The 19,839-nt window shown below is 44.5% G+C and overlaps 1 protein-coding gene across 2 annotated transcripts in view; it reads left to right on the forward strand.

The window, feature by feature from the left end:
• Positions 1–19,839, forward strand: part of SYN3 (synapsin III) — a 183,101-nt gene that overhangs the window by 132,825 nt on the left and 30,437 nt on the right. For both annotated transcript variants that reach the window (XM_075501708.1, XM_075501700.1), the window contains one exon: positions 16,124–16,186. In XM_075501708.1, coding sequence (XP_075357823.1) covers positions 16,124–16,186 — 63 coding nt within the window. The remainder of the gene's footprint in view (positions 1–16,123; positions 16,187–19,839) is intronic.

The raw sequence follows: 19,839 nt of genomic DNA on the forward strand, positions 1-19,839 counted from the left end.
CTTGCTGCTTAATTTATGTTAATTAAACTATTCAATGGGAAGGATGTTCCTAGTTAAGTTGCTTCAGTGGGATCTGGATTTTATTCTTGACTCTGCCACAGATTGCCTGTTTGATTCACGGCAAGTCACTTAATCTCCCAGTGTTTCAGTTCTTCTTTCCCAAAATGAAGATAATTCTCCCTTATCTTGTCTGTTTTGACTGTAAATGCTGCAAGCATGGTTTATTTTGCACAGCATTCAGCATAGTATACCCTAAGTTTCATTTATAATTGTATATATTGATAATCTTGATATATAGATATAGACATAATTGATATATAATAATTATAATAGGTATATGATGTATAATAATTATGATAATAATTGATAGATAGGTCATCTTGTCTCCAAGAAAAAAACACCTCTGCAAGTCCTTCCCAATGCACCGATTTGCGAACAAATATACTTTCCACCACACCCAGACAGGCAATAAGTCAGAGCTCTGGCAGATCATGCTCAAAACTGAGTTTTCATCAGTGGGAATATGCTGATCTCAGGTTTCCAAACCCTGGGCTTTTATTCTGGAAGTCAAGAACTCCTCCTCAAGAAGAGCTCGGTTCTTTCATTGCATCCTTAAACTTCATCTAAGCTAAGGAGTTTGTGAAATCTCACAGGGAGTTTTACTACAGATCAGGTCCAGGCCTGTGGGTTAGGTAAGACAGAAACTCTGGCTTGAGCACCCTTGGCCGGCACGCCTGGCAAAACTCAGTGTCATGTGAATGGCTGAAGGACCTGCTTCGCTGTGATGGTTTCCCACATATCTGTCAAATAATCAGTCTCAGAATAGGCTCCACTGGGCTAGCAGGATCTACCCCTGATTAGCCTGGTAACTACTTAGGAGCAGTGATGATTTTCTGTCACAACTCGATGTACGCTCATTTGTGCTGACCAACTTCCCACTACACCCGCGCATGTCTGCTTCCCTGTTTATTCACCAGTCGTGTTTTGCCTGGATGTTTGCCGTATGGTTTTCTACAACGCCGAGTACGTTGAAGACCTCAGCCCTAAGCTGGCAGCACTGGAGCAGCAGTTGCCAGAGGAGGTGCCCTCTGTTTTCAGTCAGTGCTGGCTTAAGCTGAATCATTTTCTCAAACCGATCAGCTCTATTGAACTGTAGATCTAAGCCCTTATTTCTCCAAACCTGGGAACTCAGGCTGTATTTGCAGTAAAGAGGGTGAGCAGGAGCTAATGCGTGATGGCATTGTGCTGTTACTTTCTTTCCTGACAGCACTCGGACAGAGTGCTTTTCAATGTCATCTACAGTCAGTATAAGCCCCTCATTATAAAAGGCCAAGGTATCTGTGGGGCTTCCTCCCTTCCTGCTGCCTGGGTCTACCCCAGAGCGGTGTAAAGGCCAGGTCAGCCCTACAATTTTTCTGCCTGCACAAAATCCCAATGTAGGCACACTTCTATCAGCCTAAAACTCCTTTCTTCGCTTGACATACATTGTACCATCCTTTGCAAATGTAACTGAGACACATCTAACATGAGGTTTGCTATGTGGGCTCAGGGTGCCAATCCCTTGCCTCGCCAGCTGGGCCTGGGCTACCATGTCACAGAAGAGGAAGAGTCCCAGCCTCGCGCTGCTGCCAACACACATGCCAGTTTTGGGCCCCATACTCCAAATGGACTGCCACTAAATGACACACTTCCCATGGCCAACCTGGCAGCAAGGCCCATGCCCCAAGCGTGACCCAAAGGGCCAAAGTACCCGTTCCCCACTGGCTTGTCTGATCATATTCCCAGAGAGGAACTGGCGAGGATAGCGGTAGCAGTAAGCCTTCTTAATGTCATCTAGAGTCCGTATAAACCCCACTGATTATGAAAATTTTGTGCACAGTTTAAATCTGCCCTGCTCATTGCCGGATACATTTGCCCAACAGCATTGTAAGCCGCATGATGCAACTCACCCTGCTCATGAATAACATGGTCATGCACTAGACGTCTCTTTCTGGCTCTCCCTTAAGAGAAAAGTTCTGGCTACCAGCTGACACTCCCAAGACAGATCAGAGTAATGAGCCTGAAATAGAGGTCACTGAAGTTCAGAGCTGGTTCAGTTTGCACCTGGGTATTTAATTCTTCATGTCTCTGGTTCCCATCAATAAGCTGTAAGCAAAGGAGAGTGATCAGGAAACAGGAGCAGTAGGGACCAAGGATCAGGGTGTCCATGGGCATCTGCCTCCCGTAACATTCACGATGAATTAAAGCAAATAGCCTCTGCTTCACCCCATTTAGCCAGCTCACTTGCAATTCACACCTTTCCGATACAGCCATTTCCGTTTTCATTTCTTCCTCCCAATTCACTAAAAAATTCTCCCTCACTCTTTCCATAAACTCAGCAGCCAGTCTTCTGTTGAAGTTACAAGTCAGATGTTAGCTTAACCAGTGATTAATACAGCCCTTGAAAAGGTCAGCTTTGAATCTCACTGCCAAGTTCACCTACCTCTCTGGGCAACTCCTTATACCTCTTCCCTTCATAACATATTTGCAGTTGAAAATAATTAAAACTGATATGCTACTTTATATCTTGAAAGCATATTAATTGCAATCTTGCTCTTGGGTGTTGGGAAATGTTTTAAGGCTGTGCTTGGAGAAGAAGGACCTGTTTAATCCGTCTCTCTCACAGATTGCTTGCAACTCTGAAAATCTGAACTCTAGCTGTCTATCTTGTCCTGTGTCCCACCTAACCACCTCTCGAAACAGCCCGGTGGATCTGAGGAAGTGAATTCAATATAATTATTATCATCTATTGGTGGGGACACAGAAGGATGACATTGAATTTTACACACAAACTAAAGGGTCCTCATTCTCCCTCACTCCCAAGCCAGGGAAGTCTTTGTAAGCTTGGACAAGTAGTCTCACCACATTAAAGACTGAAGCTGGGTTGGTCGCGTACTGCACAGCTTAGCTTGTCCCGGTTCTGTCTGGGCTTCTATGTGTGCAGCATCACCAAGGAAGAAGCTCTGCTCTGCATCAACAAATGCAAAGTAACCTTTTTGATAGGTATTTGACCTTGACACCTCTCACATTGAGAAATACAGTTAGGAGCAAGCAGATTTTGCCTGTGAGTGTTTCTGTTTTCTTGTTCCTTTTGAAGTAAAAGAGGAAATGTGGGAACCATTTCTAAATTACCCATGCACCAGAGTGACGGAAGAAACCCAGAAACAGATAAAGACCAACAGCTGGAACATATTGTGGTACAAGGAAGCAATTAGCTTATGGCATAAAAGAATGAAATCACATATAGAAATGATTTGTGTCTCCTAGTGTTACCTTGGCAACCCGGAAACTTTGGGGCAAACGAAGCCCGTGGTCCCAGGCCAGCGCTGGTGTGGTATGGAGATGTGCCACCCTAGAGGGAAGAGTCACAACCTTTCCTTAATGGTCTCGGCTGAGACCTTGCAGACATGTGGGAAGAGACAAGAGGGAAGAAGGGGTCAGCCGCTTCCCCTCTCTCCGAGCTTTCCCAGCACTGCTCCAAGTTTCCGGAAGAGCTTGCTTCTCCCTGCCGCAGGGATGCCTCGCAGCAGCTTCGGTCCGCATCCTTCTGGGACCTTGCGTCACAAGCTGGGTGACCGACCGCAGCCTCTCGGCTGCCCTCCTGCTCTCCGTCAGCCTCAACCTCGGGCACGAAAGGCCATCCTCACAGGATTGTTTAAAAGTTTCATCATCAAGTAATAAAACAGTGAAAATACCTCAGGGTGGGAGAGGAATTTGAGATAAACATTCTTTACCGGACATTGCAAAAGAAACCATAGCCTCATCAAAATGAATGAGCTAACTCCCATTGCCTTCAGCGCGGCCAGGGCTTCAGTCTCTACATGTGAGATGCCATGCTGCCATAGTGATGAGCTCAGGACAGCATTAGCCGCATGAAGTCAGACAGCTGGATTGATGGATGTAATCAAATTTCCTGCCCCGGTTACAGTTTTACCATCCAAAGCCTCAATTTAATCAGCGGTCATACTCATAGTGGGATTTGTTTCAGGAGGGACCCCATTTACCACTCCCAGTTTCAGAGAGCTGGTTAATCCTTTCATGGGGCAGGGTTTGCATATCATGCCTCATAAACTCCCTACGTGAGGGCTGAGGAAGAAAGGACATGATTTGTCATAAGTGCTCCGCGAGCGTGTCTTCACAGCAGGCACAGAGATACCCAACCAGATGGCTTCACCCCATTAACTTCTCACGGGTGGAGCCCAAGGTCCAAAAATACACAGCGGCCAGACCCATGTATGCTAAAGCCCCTCTCCCTCCCTAGAAAGGCCTGGGAACAGAAACACCCGAGCTATCCCTGCATAAGCCATCTACATGTGGCTTTTTTGCCACATTCATCCAGCTCTACATTTCCCAGCTCCAAACTGGTGAGCCTGCATCACGATGTGCTTCATGAGCCTGTCGGCCCAGAGGATCTCCACGCAGTGTCCCACAGTGTGGAGCGGATTTGCCAGCTCTGGTTCCACTGAGGTTATGGAAAAAATTCACTGCGTACAAAGGGTCACAGCAGCGTTCGTGCTTTTGGGAACCCCTCCCACCAAGGACTATCACTAGCCCTGTGTGGTGCAGGATCAGTTTAAAATAACTTCACTTGAGCGCTCCATGGAAATCCCCTGCCAGTCACCCTCCTCACGTGCTTTTTGTTCTGAGAATCAACAGGCCTCAAAGAGCGGTCTCAGAAGAGGCCACATCTGTACAGAGTTTGCTTTCATCCCCACAAGGGTTCCCAAACAATGCCAGTGCCAGCCGGAGGTTTGCTGAATGGTATAAGAACCAAAGGCTTTCTTTGCTTTCTGTTCATCCATTAAAACCTTGTGAGTCAAAATTAAGAGGACAGGAGTGGGAGCTTTTGGAGGCTGTGGTTTCTCACAAATGCCTAAAGCTAAGTACTAATGAGAAAGTTAAAAAAAAAAAGTCTGCAACCCATCACCACAGCAATGCCACAATTAGAGACAAATCCAGTGTGTGCTGCTTTACATTTATGATGCAGACAAACTAATTTAGCTAATTAGGGCTGTCTACAAAATGCATATGAAATAGTACTCTGTCCTCAAGGTCCACTATCAGAGATTCTTGCTGCTGAAGTCCAAAAGTGCACAGGCACGCAGCCTGGACACCTGCTACTCTCTGAGCATGGAATTAGTTGAGCCACCTCTGTATGCGAAGTTTTGAACGTTTTCTTCATTGTCCCACCCACAACTAATGGGTGAAAACCCATCACTTGAGAAGCCCGCAAGGATAAGTGTGTACAAAACTCTCTTTGATTTCAGAATTTAAGAAACAAAACCAAGAAAAAGTGAAAAGCCCAGTTGGATTCTTCCCACACGAGACTAAGTTTTACCTTACAGGTTTTGAGTAGTCCTAAACAGCTTGAGGTATGATTTAGCTTCTTTGAGAGAGCAAACATTTTTTCTTTGTCAGTGCAAAGATTTTTGTTGTTGTTTAAAAGGAGCTCCCACTCCCCTGAAATTTGGTCTATATATTTTTTTGATAACAACTGCTTGTGCAGCACAAAAGCTCAGCAGAGAAGTTCAGCTGCTGCACTTCTGCGGTGCTGGCACTACCTCCATGAGAAATAAAGCCAGGACCACTCTAAAAGACTTCAGCAACCAGTTTTGGAAAATAATTTAATGGCATGAAGTCTGATGGGAAGAAAAGAGGGAGAACTGTAATAAGGAAACAAGTACCCATCTTTCCGGACTAGTTTCAGACTTCGCCTGTGAGGGAGCACAATGCTCGTGCAGCGATGGAAGGAAGTGCATTCGGTGACAACGGGTAGCGTAGGTGACTGGTGCCTCTGCTCCTCTTGCCTCACCTCCTGTTCCTGGCACTGCCTCCAGCCAGAGCGCCAGGCATGAGCTCCCCTGGTGAGCCCAATGCCCTTCTTTCGGGCACGTGCCCATTTACCTCCATGCGGGTTTCTGCCCACATTCCAAAATCCTACCTGGATCCCATGACAGCCTCAGTAATGTGCCTGGGAAAGAAACAAATACCTTTCTCTACTGGGCGTGGAGCAGCTCACTCACATTTGTCTCATTTATCCCAGAGAAGTGGAGATATTGCCTAACAGATGAAATCAGCTCAGGTCCCCACCTCTTTTTCCAGTAAAGGGCGAACCCTTTCTCTCTAGACAAAACAGAAGGAGTGGGCTCACGGAGACCACAGCATCCTTTGCTGCTCCAGGCTTGCCCAAGCTAAAGAAGAGGGTCTATGTGTTACTCCAAAAGGAATTTCTCTGCTTCCTGCTGCTTGCCATTCCTGGCCGCTGCAGCCTGCGGTACATTAATGCTTGTGCTCAGCAGGGGAAAAATGCCGCTGACTGAGGTGGTGGTTGTGAGATGAAAAAGGCTGATCCACACAGTGGTTTCTTCTGTCTTCCTCTGAATGCGTTCACTTCAGGAGCCCCTTTCTTGTTACAGCTGGGAAAGATGTAAACAGAAGCCAGGCCCAGCTGAAAATAACTCTGCCTATGTCCTGTGTGGAGCCTGCTCGACTCCCCTACGGGGTTTGACTCCTAATGGCAAACTAGGTTGTCCCTCAACACAGAGGTTGCAGACAAAGTTTGCATATAGGGTAGTCGCACAGGACACCCACTGAATGCGTTTCTTCCACTTCATTGGAAGCTCTAATAGCTTTAGCAAGCAGGTGGAGCGGGATTGTATCTTATCTCATGGAATAAGCCACAAGAGGGAGACAAATACCCATGTGGTGCCATTGTGGGCTCATGCCCTTAAAGCCTAAGTAGGAAAAGGTTTTCCCAGCTCTTGAGAGGTTTCAAGGTTTCAGATTATTTCCCTAACCCAAAGCCGAAAATCTCAAAAAGTCTCAAGAATGAAACATGGAGAAATAAAATTCATGTCAGAAAAACTTCCCTTTTACAGTTTGGAAACATTTCATTTCCCCTTCGGATTAAAAAAAAAAGTTAATTAGTGCTCATTCACAGAATCATTGAAACAGGACACTTTCAGCTTTGAAAATACGGACTTTGCACTTTGGGACCTCATTTTCTTCCCCAAGCAACTGCTGAATTTGGAGAGATGGTGAAATAGAGCCCTTCCTACAGTTTTTGGCTCCTACCAAAAACATGTAATTTGAAAGTTCCTAAGAAATCTCAAGAGACACAGAGCTAATTCAGTCATAGGATACAATGGCTGCCTTTCATGTCCTCAGTGTCTCTGACATGAGGCAAAAATTAGTCTGGATAAACAGAAGATTTTTATCTGGAGAAAGAAACGTGAAACTGTGAAGCACAAGAACGAGGATGTAGGAAGAACAAGGCTCATACTTGGCCCCCACCTGCTCTAGGTGCCTACAAAAGATGCCACAACAGCTTCAGGGTTCAGAAGAGCTGCTGCCAGTGTTCAACTCCATGTTCAGCCCATGGAGGAGGTAGATCCATGGAATAGGGCTTTGGAGACACTTACTCCCCACATTTATGTCCCAGAGCACAAAAAGCAGGGGATGTGTATCTCACTGCCAGGCCACATTAGTGAAGTATTCGAATTCCTGCATGAGCCTAAGGGCTCAAAATGCTGAAAATAATATCTGGCTGTAAAATAGGACAAACTGGGCCCATAGCATAAACATTTCTCATGTGAGGTAATACCTGACTTTCCAGGTCAGTGGACAAAAGAAATGTGGTGCAAATATCTGTGGCTGTAGGTGAAAAATGCACCCACTACGAATTCAGTCTCAAAAAGGTCATCAGTGAAAATTATCATATGGGACTGGTATGACATATGGCCACACGTGATAGACCATTCATCTGTACAACCGAAATAAAACACTAATGTGAGAGCACACAAAGATAGGGCATAATGTGAGATCAAAACTACTCTCCTGCTCAGCCCTGTGAGACGGACTGAGGCTACATGAACAGTAGCAAACCACACAGTGCCAGGCCTGTTGTCTGGCAACTCTGGCATGGTCCAACCCCAGCCGTGCTATCAAACTCTCATAGCCTCCAAAGTATCCTATGGGGTATGGCCGCAGACTTATGCTGGTTTCCATGTTGTGCTTGGGAATTGTTTGGGAGAAGGCTATTTGGCTTGACCCAGAATATGCCAGAGATCAGTCTAACAATTTAACAGCATAGGCAACCCAGGGCCGTTGTCCTTGCTATGGCATTGCTCTATTTACTAGCATAGACGTAGCCTGAGATGCCAGCTGTAGGGTGACGCTTCCCATGTTCCTTGTTCCTCTTTATGTCCAAAGTCCTTTATGTTCTGGAGCATTAATCAAGATTACCAGCTGTGCTTTTAAAAAATTATAAAAATAAAACAAGGATCTTTCAAAACCAGTCCAGCCTGGTTCTCCGTGCCACTATTTCTATAGCTCTGAGTGCTGAAGAATGGCAAGAAGGAAGGAGGCAGTGATCCATTGCCCAACAGCTTTCAGGAGCCCAGAGGGTATTTCGAATGTTCCAGTGGACCATGGTATCCCGTTCCCTGTACGAGGCAGCATCCATGGCTCATTGCTTGTGGCCCTCTTCCTGCCAGCGTCTGACATGGCAATGTCAGGCAAGGCCGCACAGGGTCATTGGCACAGTTACAACAGCGTAAGACTTACAATAAAACTTTAGAGGCATTTCTGTGTCAGGCAGAGTATTTCTTGATGAATATACTAATAAGCCCATGGGCCGCTTCTCATTTTACACTGACATAACTGCACCACTCTCAAATGTGCTACAGAAGGTTGTGAAATCACAACCAAGCCCTTGGAGTCGTGTGTGATTCTCCTGAGCTTTGCAGTCAGGGCAAGCAGCTTCACTTTGTGTAAAAGCTGGGGTGAGAGCCATATTCACTTTGCCCTTTGGAGACAGGAAAGCACCTGCAGCAGACTGCATGGGGAGGTTAGAGACCAGCAGTAACAGGGGAATGATTGGCTTCAGTGAGACCTAATTACTCCTGAAGTGCCTGTTGCTGAGGGTTGTTTTCCACTGTGAAGTTCAGGGAAGCTTTGTTCTCTCCAAAGAAACCCCATGCTGCTCATTTTGAAATCAGTGAGAATTCAGAGTTTGCCCCAAAAAAGGGACAGTCAAGCCTTCCGAGTGAAGGGAGAGCTCTGTCAGCCAGCGTCTTGTGAACCTTAGGAGTTCTCGGAAGAAAAATGGCTTTGAAGACTCCAGCATAACTTCATAAAGTTTTTTTTTCCCCTTTGTCTCCTTCCTGTAACTTCTATCACAGCTTAGGCGCTACAGTTTTTCCAAAGGTAACCCATCAAAAGAAAATTCCTAGAGCGTTCACCACCCTGTCAACAACTGGTGTTCACCGTCTCTCCCTCTACAATGTGTTTACATGGGGAACGGAATTTTCTAATTAGAGAAAAACACAGCAAAATGTACCCAATTCAGGTCAGCGGGGAGAGGAAACTCAAGAGTTTCTTCTTCTCTTCCACTGCATCCCACAAAACATATTCTAACAGTTTTTCAACATCAGGAGTTGGGGGAATGTATTCACTCTCCTAGCGAGCAAGGAAAGACAAGAGGCTTCCCTAAAGGCAACACTGCAAAATACTGGCTAAGCGAAAACCACGCATTAAGAAATTAAATTTTTCTTGTACTCCTAACAACCTTTAAAAAACTTGCCTGTGTTTTAAGATGTGGTAATGGGGATTTATTGACCAGGACTGTTAGATATGTGTATGACTACAAGCATGCACACATATATACACACACATACGATATTATTTTTTTGCTAAGCATCTGCTTGTCTGGATATGTTCATATAATTCTCACACTTTAAGCTCCAAGGGAATGAGAATAATATCAAATGCTCACACTCTTATCCTCCAAATGCTGAGGGGGACCACTGGGAACACAAAAGCATCCTGTCTCAAATAAAGGAGAAGTTAAGTAACATTAGAGGTGGAATTAATGACAAAAAGTTCCGTTTTGTGCTTAACCCTTTCCACTTGCTTCCATGACCAGTTCTAACCACAGCAAGTGTTAGGAGCCCTGAAACATTGGTTTGTGGTTTGTTTACTCAAGGATGTGGGGACTAAGTCATGTTGCTGTTGGGTTTTCTTCTTTTTTTTTTTTTTTGTTTGTGTTGTGCTTTTTAAAAGCAACGATAGAATCAAAGGACTTTTTTTTTTACCACCCTGAAGAATCTTCGTGCCCTAAGGCACTGCTGACTTCAGTTAGAAGTACAAATTAATTTATGCTGTATCTCCATCTAGTTACTTGCTATGTTCATTCCTGTCTGAAGCTGGAAGTCTCAGCTCCAGTGCTAAATAAAATGAAAAGTCCATCCATCTAAAGCATCTTAAATCTAACCCTTTGCTTTGCACTCATTTCTGGTTCTCCCATTGCTCTCACAGATATCCAGGCCTGCAGCAGTGAGGTCCCCTTCAAATAACTGAATGTTTTTTCTCCCCCAAAGCCTTGTAATCAGCAGCCTCATTCTTGCCTCTTCTTTATGCCACCTCCAAAACTTGCTTGTTTACTAAAACTTTGGCCTCTGCCCTCACAGTCCTTTGCATCAAGTGTGTTAGTTTATTCCCATTTGATTTTACAAGCCTCCCTTACAGACTACTAAAACTACTGTGGACTAAATCATCCACCTTGTCCACCGCACTGATTGCATCACTCCAGCTCAGTAAAGCTCTGTAAAACTTAACCCATCCTAAAATGATATGCTGTCTCCTCTTCTGCTAGAAGGAGCACTGTTGTATTCCAGCTGCCATCACATCTGTCAATCACCATACTGCTTCTGGCCCTACCTCGTACAATGCTGTCTTGATCCGGCTGTTATTGAACTCCTCCTGTCACAAGTGTCTCATCACTTCTCTCATCATAACCCCTATCTCCTCCTTCCTCCGGAGACCCTTGAGGATACCTACTCCTCCTCAGGATTTACTTCAGCTGGCTTGGAAGCATAGGCCCTCTTTCCCCGGCTAATGATTTTTTCTTCATTGTGCTATAATTGTAATACAGTAATGAATACACACGTGTGTGTTTTAAAGGAATCCATATCACGTGTCTTTAATAGAGCACAGATGTTAATGCTGGCAGCTCTTATTGTTCAACATATTCTCCCATCGTTACTTGTTGTTTCCTACACTATTTCTGATCTGGTAAACAGCAGAGGGGAAGGACTTGTCTGTCATAGTCATTGGCCACCACAAACCTCCATGGGACCACAGTATTAATCCACTGAGTGAGCGATGCTGCATGCAGTTGGTGATTACGTCGACTCGTGAGTGAGTAAGTGAATAACAGGGAGCACTACTGCTTCTCCTCCATATTTCACTATACAGCCCTGACTTTGCCATGCCTGGCAAGGCTGGCATGCAACCAGTGCTGATCTTCAGCTCAGATTTTCAGTAAGATAGTTCCATAAACACAATGACATCGTGTCATAACATCATTACTTTCCTGTAGGTTTGACTCAGCTTGCTTGCTTTTACAGGAAATCATATATATTCACTGCTCCTCCAACTTAATTGACACCAGGGAAGTGCCACACACATTACTTTCAACATTTAGCGCTCAAGTGCATGAACAACATTCCCATAATCCATTAGGTGCCCACCCAGAACAGACTTTGTCATCATATAAGTAAAGGCAGCTAAATAAACAGAAAGGTCAGTTTTAGAGTATAAAAGCTTGAAAAATTCACAATATTACTTCTGGGGGAAGGGTGAAGCAAAAATTACAGTACCTTGTGCTATGGGGGCTTCTGGCCTGATTGAAAACAACAGACACTACGGTAATACAATACTGGTGCCAAGAGACCAAAGCTTTAATGCTTTCATCTCCCACCTCCCCAAATCCTTCCTAATATTATCCATGATGTCATTGCACCCTGGACTATTCATTTTAGCATTGACTGGAAAGGCTTTGCAGAAGAAAGAATAATACTGGAAACTGGAAGTGCATCGTATGAAATGAGACGGATAATGTGAACTAATGCACAAAACTAAACATGGCAGGAGGAAATCAAAAGAGACATTCTGCATTGTTTATGGACCACAGGACAGTACACAAAATCACAGACCTAAGATCAGCATCTCTCTTGAGGGTGTCAGTGAAACAAAAGAGTGGAAAGCATTGTATTCATGGATAGATCAGGTTTCATCTAAGATTCCTCCCTTCAGATCAATTTATATCCAACTCTGTTCTACTGCTCCACCAGCAGTAAATACAGAAAATATTCAATATATTTACAAGAAGTATTGAAAACCTCACTATTTGTTGGACAGGAGGGGCACAGGGTAAAGGGGAAAGTGACATAGTTTACAGCCATGTGTTTTCAAATAGAGGTTAATGTATGCATACCGGCACTCACTTTTACACACCAGTGTCAAAATACTGATTAACTGCAAAGTGATCTTTGCAGTGACACTACAAACAGAGCAGAGCCCTTAAAATGAGGGGCTAAAATGATATACTTTGGGCCACCAGTGTTGTAAGTTGGAAATAACTTCATGACTCTCCCCTCCCTCCTACCAAAGATGGCTTTGCTGAGTTCCTAATTCAGGATTCAAACTCCTGCTTGACTCTAAACAAGCATCTTCATACACCAAGTTCTAGACACATATGTAAGCCTTGCCATCTCAAGGCTTTTGTGTGACAACATCTGGGAATACATTTATAGGATTTTAATTCAAAGGGCTGACTTATGCATATGAACTAACACCCTGCGTCTGATCACTGAGCTAGCTGCAGTGCTACAGTCCCATCCCAAAACCCGCAGACATCATCTATACCAGCCCTGTCAACAGTTCATGCACATTTTAAAAGCATCAAAGTGTTTTTCCTCATTTTTCCAAGGAAAAAAAAAAGCCCTTTCAACACATGAACAAACACATAGAAAGACACAGACATATTTCTTTGCATGATTTCAGTAAAAACATGCTTTTCTTATTAAACTCTGCCATTGATTATAAGCATCTAAGCATGTGCTTAGAGACATGGTGTAGTGGTGGTTTTGGCAGTGTTAGGTTTATGGTTGGACTCGATGATCTTAAAGGTCTTTTCCAACCTATATGATTCTGTGATTCTGTGATCTTCTTTCCCAGGAAATCTGTGACTAAGTACGTGTAAATACTCACCTCAGGGGTCTGCCCTTGTGGCTGCTGTGGCCACCCCCAGAACTTCTCACCACTTATGTGTGTGAATTGCCTCATAGTGGCATGTATAATACCCTCTCCCTTCCTTCAGCTTCCCTATCCATCTGAGTGCTTGCCAGGTATGCTGGCTGGCCACCTTATTAGCAACAGAAATGGGACTCGGGTCCCAACAAGACTCTGGTGGAAGCTGGCAGTATCTCCCTTGACCGTGGTGGAGTTCAGCCTACTTCCACCTCTTCAGCAAGGGCTTCCTAGTTCCATTACTGGGCGGTTGTGGACTCTGGTTGCTTTAGTCCTGTGGGTTATTGAGAGCTTTTGATTCCACTTAACTTCAGCACAGACTAACGCACTCCGTTGTCACTAGATAAACCCATTATAAGATGCAGCTAAGTGTATGTGCTGCTCTCTCTCATTGGTTCCTCCATAAGGCAGGTCCATGTACATGGGAATTTGGTGGGGTTTCAGTGGCAGAAGCAGACTCCTGGCAAACGTGCGTCAGTGCTTCCCCAGAGCCGCAGCTTTCCCAGCGAGGCTGCCGCATAGTCGGTGTCTGGATCTGTGTTTCACCCCAAGCCCCAGGCACTATGGCCAGCCCAAGTGGCTTGTGACTCCAGCATGCTCTGGCACCAGCTGGTCACCCCTACGTGGTACAAGGCCAAGCCTTACCAAGAAAGCTGAGCTCATGTTTCCAAGAAGCAAAGAGAAAGGGAGAGGTTTGAGCAGAGCGCTGTCATTGCCGGTGGTTTCTTCCAGGCTAGCAGTAAACTTGGGTTGTTTACTGGATCCCAAACTTTCTTTGTGTGTACACAGGAAAACAGATGCTTCCCACTCCCGGGCCCCATGCTCGAGCCAGGCTCCCTCAGCAAAACCTGCAGGCAGGGTACACAAGCGGGGCAGCAGAGACATCGCTTCCTGCCTCTGGCTGCGTTGAGCTGGTGATATAACATTATCTATCCCACACACTTCTTTGGCCTCCTTGCCAGGGTATCAGGCCGGCTTGCAGCATGCAGCTTGCTTTTCCTGTGCGGTAGGAACAGCTGCCGCCTCCGCTCGCAAACAGGGAACAGAGGCCGGGGCTTGCGAGCGCTTTGGCTCAAACAGTGTGCATGAGGCATGGATGACAGAGCTGGGAAGCGAGCCAGGTCTCCCAGAGCCTGAGCAGGTGGGTGCCCTAACTACTAGGTTACTTCTCACCTTCCAGCATTAAAGGCCTGGCACAGTCCATCCATAGCCCTATCTTCAGTAAGCCTCAGGTGCAGTCCTCCATTGTGATTCATTTATGCTAGCAGCAAATTAAATTTCAAGCTCTTACAATGAATTAGACAGGCAAAGGGGAAATAGAGCACAAAATCATGTGCCTGGACATTGCTTAACCGTGGGGCTTCAGGATGGCCACCTATCACAGCCTCTTGCCTCTTCTTCTGAAACAGCGGGTGCTGGTCCCTGCCTGTACCAGGACTGTGATTTATTGCAGCTGTGTGCCCTTCTGTGGTCCGAAGAGGATCCTTCAGCTTTCTGTCTGAAGAAGGTCCTCACAAGTGACACAGGTTGTTTGAGAACATGATGCACTCACTGTTCCCCTCTCCTGTGACATTTCCTTACATAAGCAGCTGAATAGCAAAAGATATTAGTGTTCATGACTAATTTTGTTATTTATAGCAAGCTGCCACAGATGGAGACTACAGCACCATTTTATCTTTAGGGCGTAGTGCCTGCCTGTCCATAAAGACAATTGGTAATTAGCACAAGAACAATTTGTTTGTCTATTCTCAAACTTAAATAAATAGGAGAGCCATTTATCTGTCAAAATTCAACTCCCTCCCATTGCCAGATCTCCAGGTTAACTGCTTAATGAATAGAGCTCATCGCTTCAGGCATTTAGGTAAAGAAAAAAGTGTCTTTTAAAAGAATTCCTATTAAAGAAAATTAAATACGCAATAAAAAATAACAGGTTACGTACTGAAGGGATAGCATTTACATCACAAGAATCAGGAGCACAGGACAAGATGAAGATCACAGGGATGTCAAGCAGAGGCGTAGAAATGGACCAACCGGTACATAGGGGAGGTGTGGTGCTTATATCCTGGTTACTCCTGGCACGTGTACTTCCTACCAGTCCAGCCACCTGGCTCTCAGCCGATCACTCCAAGTGAATCCTTGCATGAGCATGAAACTGGGAAATAGAAGGCAGAGAGGATACTTGCAGTTCTCCAAGTAAAACCCCATATGTGCATTAAGATGCACTTGCATGGCTCAGATGGCAGGACCCTGCCCAATGTAAACACCACACAAGCCAGGGAGAAGACATGACATAATTTTTTCTATTTTTATTGCTGATTCCAGCCCTTCTTTGTTCTCTTTTATTCCCTATACCCACCCCTTAAGTTAGAGAACAGAGGAAGAGGCTTTATGAATAGATGGACTTTGTGTGTTGTACTCAAGGGTTGGTCCCTGTTCCCTCTCTCCTTGCCCCCACCACTGCTGATGGGAGGGGGATGGGAGCTGCTGAGGGACTGCTCACGCTCGCTTTAAAGGCCAAAGCAGTCTATGTGGAAAAAAACAAACAAACCTTGTCTTTCTCACAGTTCAGATGTTTTCAGCATCTGAAAGTGTTCACTTACTCAAGCTTGCAGGTGCAGCTTTTTTTACATGCATACGAGTGTACACACACCCATACGTACAGGGTGGGAAAAGCAACGAGATAAAATAGGAAGGCTTTAGAGGTTACTGCTATCAGGCAGCAAAAGTGTTACAGCAAAAGTAGTTACTGCTATCGGGCAGCAAAAGTGGGTCAGATCTGAGGAATTCTGCCTGGTCTCCATTTTCAATCATATGGGTCCCAGTGAAGAGCTATTTGCTTATTGTCCTACCACCTGGGCAATCTTTATTTGACTTTTTTATCCTCCCATCAGCATCCAGGAAGGAGATAAAAGCTACTAAATAAAAGTAAACTATTTCAAATACAATGGCTGGAAAGAAATACTGATGAAGAGCTCCTTCTTTTGTCTTTCAGCTCACAACTCCAAATTTCCCTGTAGTGGTCAAGCTGGGACATGCGCATGCTGGAATGGGGAAGGTAAGTAAAAGGAAAAATATGTGTAGCTCAGGAAACAGATATATATGTGGCACAGCATTCCTGTGATCGTACATGGCATGTGGCCAGCCAGCGAAGGGGTTAAACCTCCCCGCAGCCTATCTGGGTTGCACTGGCTGTTCCTGTGGGAGAAAAGGCCTTTTTCCGCTGTCACGCACTCGGAGACAGGCAGTGGTATTGGGTTGGAGGCTGTCTGGGATGCGGGAAGGGGGGTTGTGAAGAGTGGGGGAAAAGCTGGCTGGGCTGAAGTCATTAGGCTCGTCTTTTATATATTTTCTCCTCTCCTGAAAGTGGTAATGTGGTTTATTCAAGCACCTGTAATGTGCAGCTATACCCCATAGCTCTCACAATGAGGAGCACCAGCACTGGCCTTTTTGAGCACATTATGATGACCTTATTCAATAAAACGGGAGCTCTTCAGTTATTTTTTTCCTCCTTGCAAGGAAGAACAAGACCTTACAAAGCAGAGTGGCTGGTTGCCTGCCAAGGAATCCTGAAAAACAGTTCACTCCCCAGAAGGACCTGTTTGTTTTTCCCAGGCTCTCTGGGATCTTTATTCCTCCAGTGAATTACCAGCCCCTGTTTCTTGGGGTGACTGGGCTCCCCTTTCAGGGAGTCATCGCCAGCACATTCCTGCTGCACTTTAGCCTCCTCTTTCTTGCCTATACCTTTTAAAAAAGCATCCCCTGTCTGTCTAAAGCTTGATTTGCTCAGAAGTAGGAAATGCTGATGTATTATCTCTGAATCCAAATGGGTGGTACAGAACTTCGTAACTGATACCTCTGTCACAGTGCTTCCTTAGAGCAGACAGACCTTCTCCCAGCCTCACAGTTTGCCCGAAAATTATATATAGGTACACCAAACTTAAACTTGGTACAGCTTGTTTGCTTGCACTCTGGAAACAGAAGTCCTTTCTGGCTTCCTGGATTGCACATGGAAGCTCTCATAATCATTCTTGCTTTGGTTGCAATGTTCCCCTGTCTGGATGGTAGCTGCCAGAGAGGAAGTGGGCTCAGATCCCTGGGCCAGTGGTGGAGCTGGCTTTCAGCATCAAAGAACAAACATTTAAATAAGCAGGAAATGTTTGTTAAAATATTGGTGCTGCATACATTAAACAGGCAGAGGTGTCATTGAATTAGAGTACATGTGGACAGCCTAGAGCTGCTGGTAGAGTGAGCCACTGAATACATCCCTAGGAAGGATTTCATTAGCAAAATCCAACCAGGACAAACCAGGAGGAAGAAACCTCCCCCTGAGGAAAGGTTTCAAATTCCTTGAGACCCTGCAGTCCTGGATCTCTCTGACTGCTCTGCAGTTTCATCTGTAATGCAGGGAGGGCTTCATGTGTCTCTCTTGTGCACAAAGGACCCCCGGTGGCTACATAAATGAGGGCAGAATCAGAGAAAAGTACCCCAACCTTAACAGTGTTTCCAGACAAAACTCTCAGCAGAATATTGAGCTGTTGTTTTCTGCACCAGACACCAGATCTTCTTCCACCTCTCACTTTCTCTCCCATTTTATTCTTTAATGATGTTGATTTTTGCTGTCACAAGTTATAGGGGAAGAGGGTTTCTATTCAAACTCCAAGCACAATTGTACACAGTGGTACAAGGGCGTTATGTAGGAAGTCATTCCAGATGAAGGTAGGCTGACAGCCAGCATCTTAGAAGAAAGAGTTGGTCTGGGGCCAAGTTTACTTTAGTCCATTATGAAATTAGGGACTACTAGCAAAGTCTGGATGTGGATTTGGGCACAGAGTTTCAACACTGCTCTGTTCAGTAGATGGGGAAGGTACAGGAAGGAAGGGTTGTTGACCTTATGGTTTTAGTTTGGGCCCTTCTTCAGCCACAAGCAGCCTGAAGGAAAGTTGAGACTCATTAAATCAGTCTTCTTGAAGTCCCACTGCATTTCATTGCATAGAGCAAAAAGATAAGAGAGAAAGTGAAAATAAAATAAAGAACAAGTCAATTGGTTTAAAAGACAGGTAACAGGTTTCAATGTGGTTTCAAGACAACATGAAACAAGGGTTCAAGCCCAGGTGGGGCTGACAGAAAGAAACCACAGAAAATATCAGGAGAAATACAGGTAAGCAGAACTATGGGCATACTAGAAAAGTAACACTTAAAGGTTAAAAAAATCAAACCTCCAATTGAGTAATTCAGAAGAGGATGGTGTCCAGGAGACATAATGGTGGTTTTAACCATCATAATGTAAAAGCAATAATCAGTGATGATAAGGATGATACAGAGAGCTAAAGGATTTCTTTGCATTGGTCTTCCGAAGTAGAGATGATAGCAGGAAATAGCAGGTCTTTAGCTGTAAAATATACGTAATATGAAAAGAGAGAGGTTGCTTTTGGTTTAGATGAGTGTAAGAAAGTAAATGTTAATAAAGCACCTGCGTCAGGTCATGTTTTATATAAAAACAGTGACTGAAGAAACAAAGGATAAAATAACCAACCTATTAGCCAAAGTATACGAGTATTAAAAATAGTATTTACTGCAACAAACGATGCCAAGATAGCAAGCCATGTACTTGTTACCTGTAATGGGTGCTTCAAAGCATGCGATCATTCAGATTACAATCTCATTACCAGCAGAAATTGTCGAGGAAGTACTTACATTTTTCTCATTATTAATGGTAAAATCACATGTAATGGGAGGCACCAAGACTTAGAAGAATGAGCAAAGATGGGAAGTCCAAACACTGTTATTCTTTGTACTAAGGCAGTGGCCAGGAGCCAGAAAAATTCCGGACACAGAAAATGCCTCTTCCCCAAAGAGCTCCACCATTGACTTGCAGGGAGATTTGTGTCATTTCACACTTCTTCTTCAGTTTCTCTGTGCTACAGACCAGAGGGATTATAATGATTACCTGATACTTATTGCTAATTCATGTTCATAAGGCTCTTGGCACTATAAGAAGTGCTGAGTGTTTTTTATTTTGCAATAATGGCTAGAAAGAGCATAATTATAATAGTCAGACTTTCATTTTCACATATCCTTTGTTTTCACAATGTATTCACAACATTTTCACAAAATTCACTCACCACATTTTTTAATCAGAGGGCTGGAAAGAGAATCCTCAAAGCTAAAATTAAAAATAACTGTGTTAAGACTTGTAAGAAACAGGCTCTATTGACCGTCTTTAGCTTGGAAGAGGAACAGTTAGTATTCAAGGTCAGAACAAAAAGGGGTGGCAGTACACGATTAGTGATAGAAATGCTCTTGCCAAGTGATGCATGCAGGTGGAGACGGAGAAAAAAAATTTGCAATAAAAGGCATCTTTTGAAATTTCCGTGGAGAAATCCAGAAACAACAGCCTCTCTGTTGAGTTGAACAGAGACAGCAGGAATAGCCTTCACCCAGAGAGACAAAGGGGCCCCCAACAATCTTCTCATCTAAAAACAGGACATATGCCCCTCAGCCCCTCCCACGACCATCATTATCCCCCTTCCAAAATTTGGAGTCACTCTATGTCTCTCTGGCACTGGAAGGTCATAACAAGTGCTCTGTGTGCTGCTGGTCCAATACAGTATCGACACAAATACAATATCTGTAAAAATATTGTTTAGACAATGGTTTACAATGGAGTCAGCAGAGAAGGACCTTTCTCATGTTGTATTTAAGTTCCCC

Source organism: Mycteria americana, chromosome 1, assembly GCF_035582795.1.
Source record: "Mycteria americana isolate JAX WOST 10 ecotype Jacksonville Zoo and Gardens chromosome 1, USCA_MyAme_1.0, whole genome shotgun sequence".
Taxonomy (NCBI): domain Eukaryota; kingdom Metazoa; phylum Chordata; class Aves; order Ciconiiformes; family Ciconiidae; genus Mycteria; species Mycteria americana.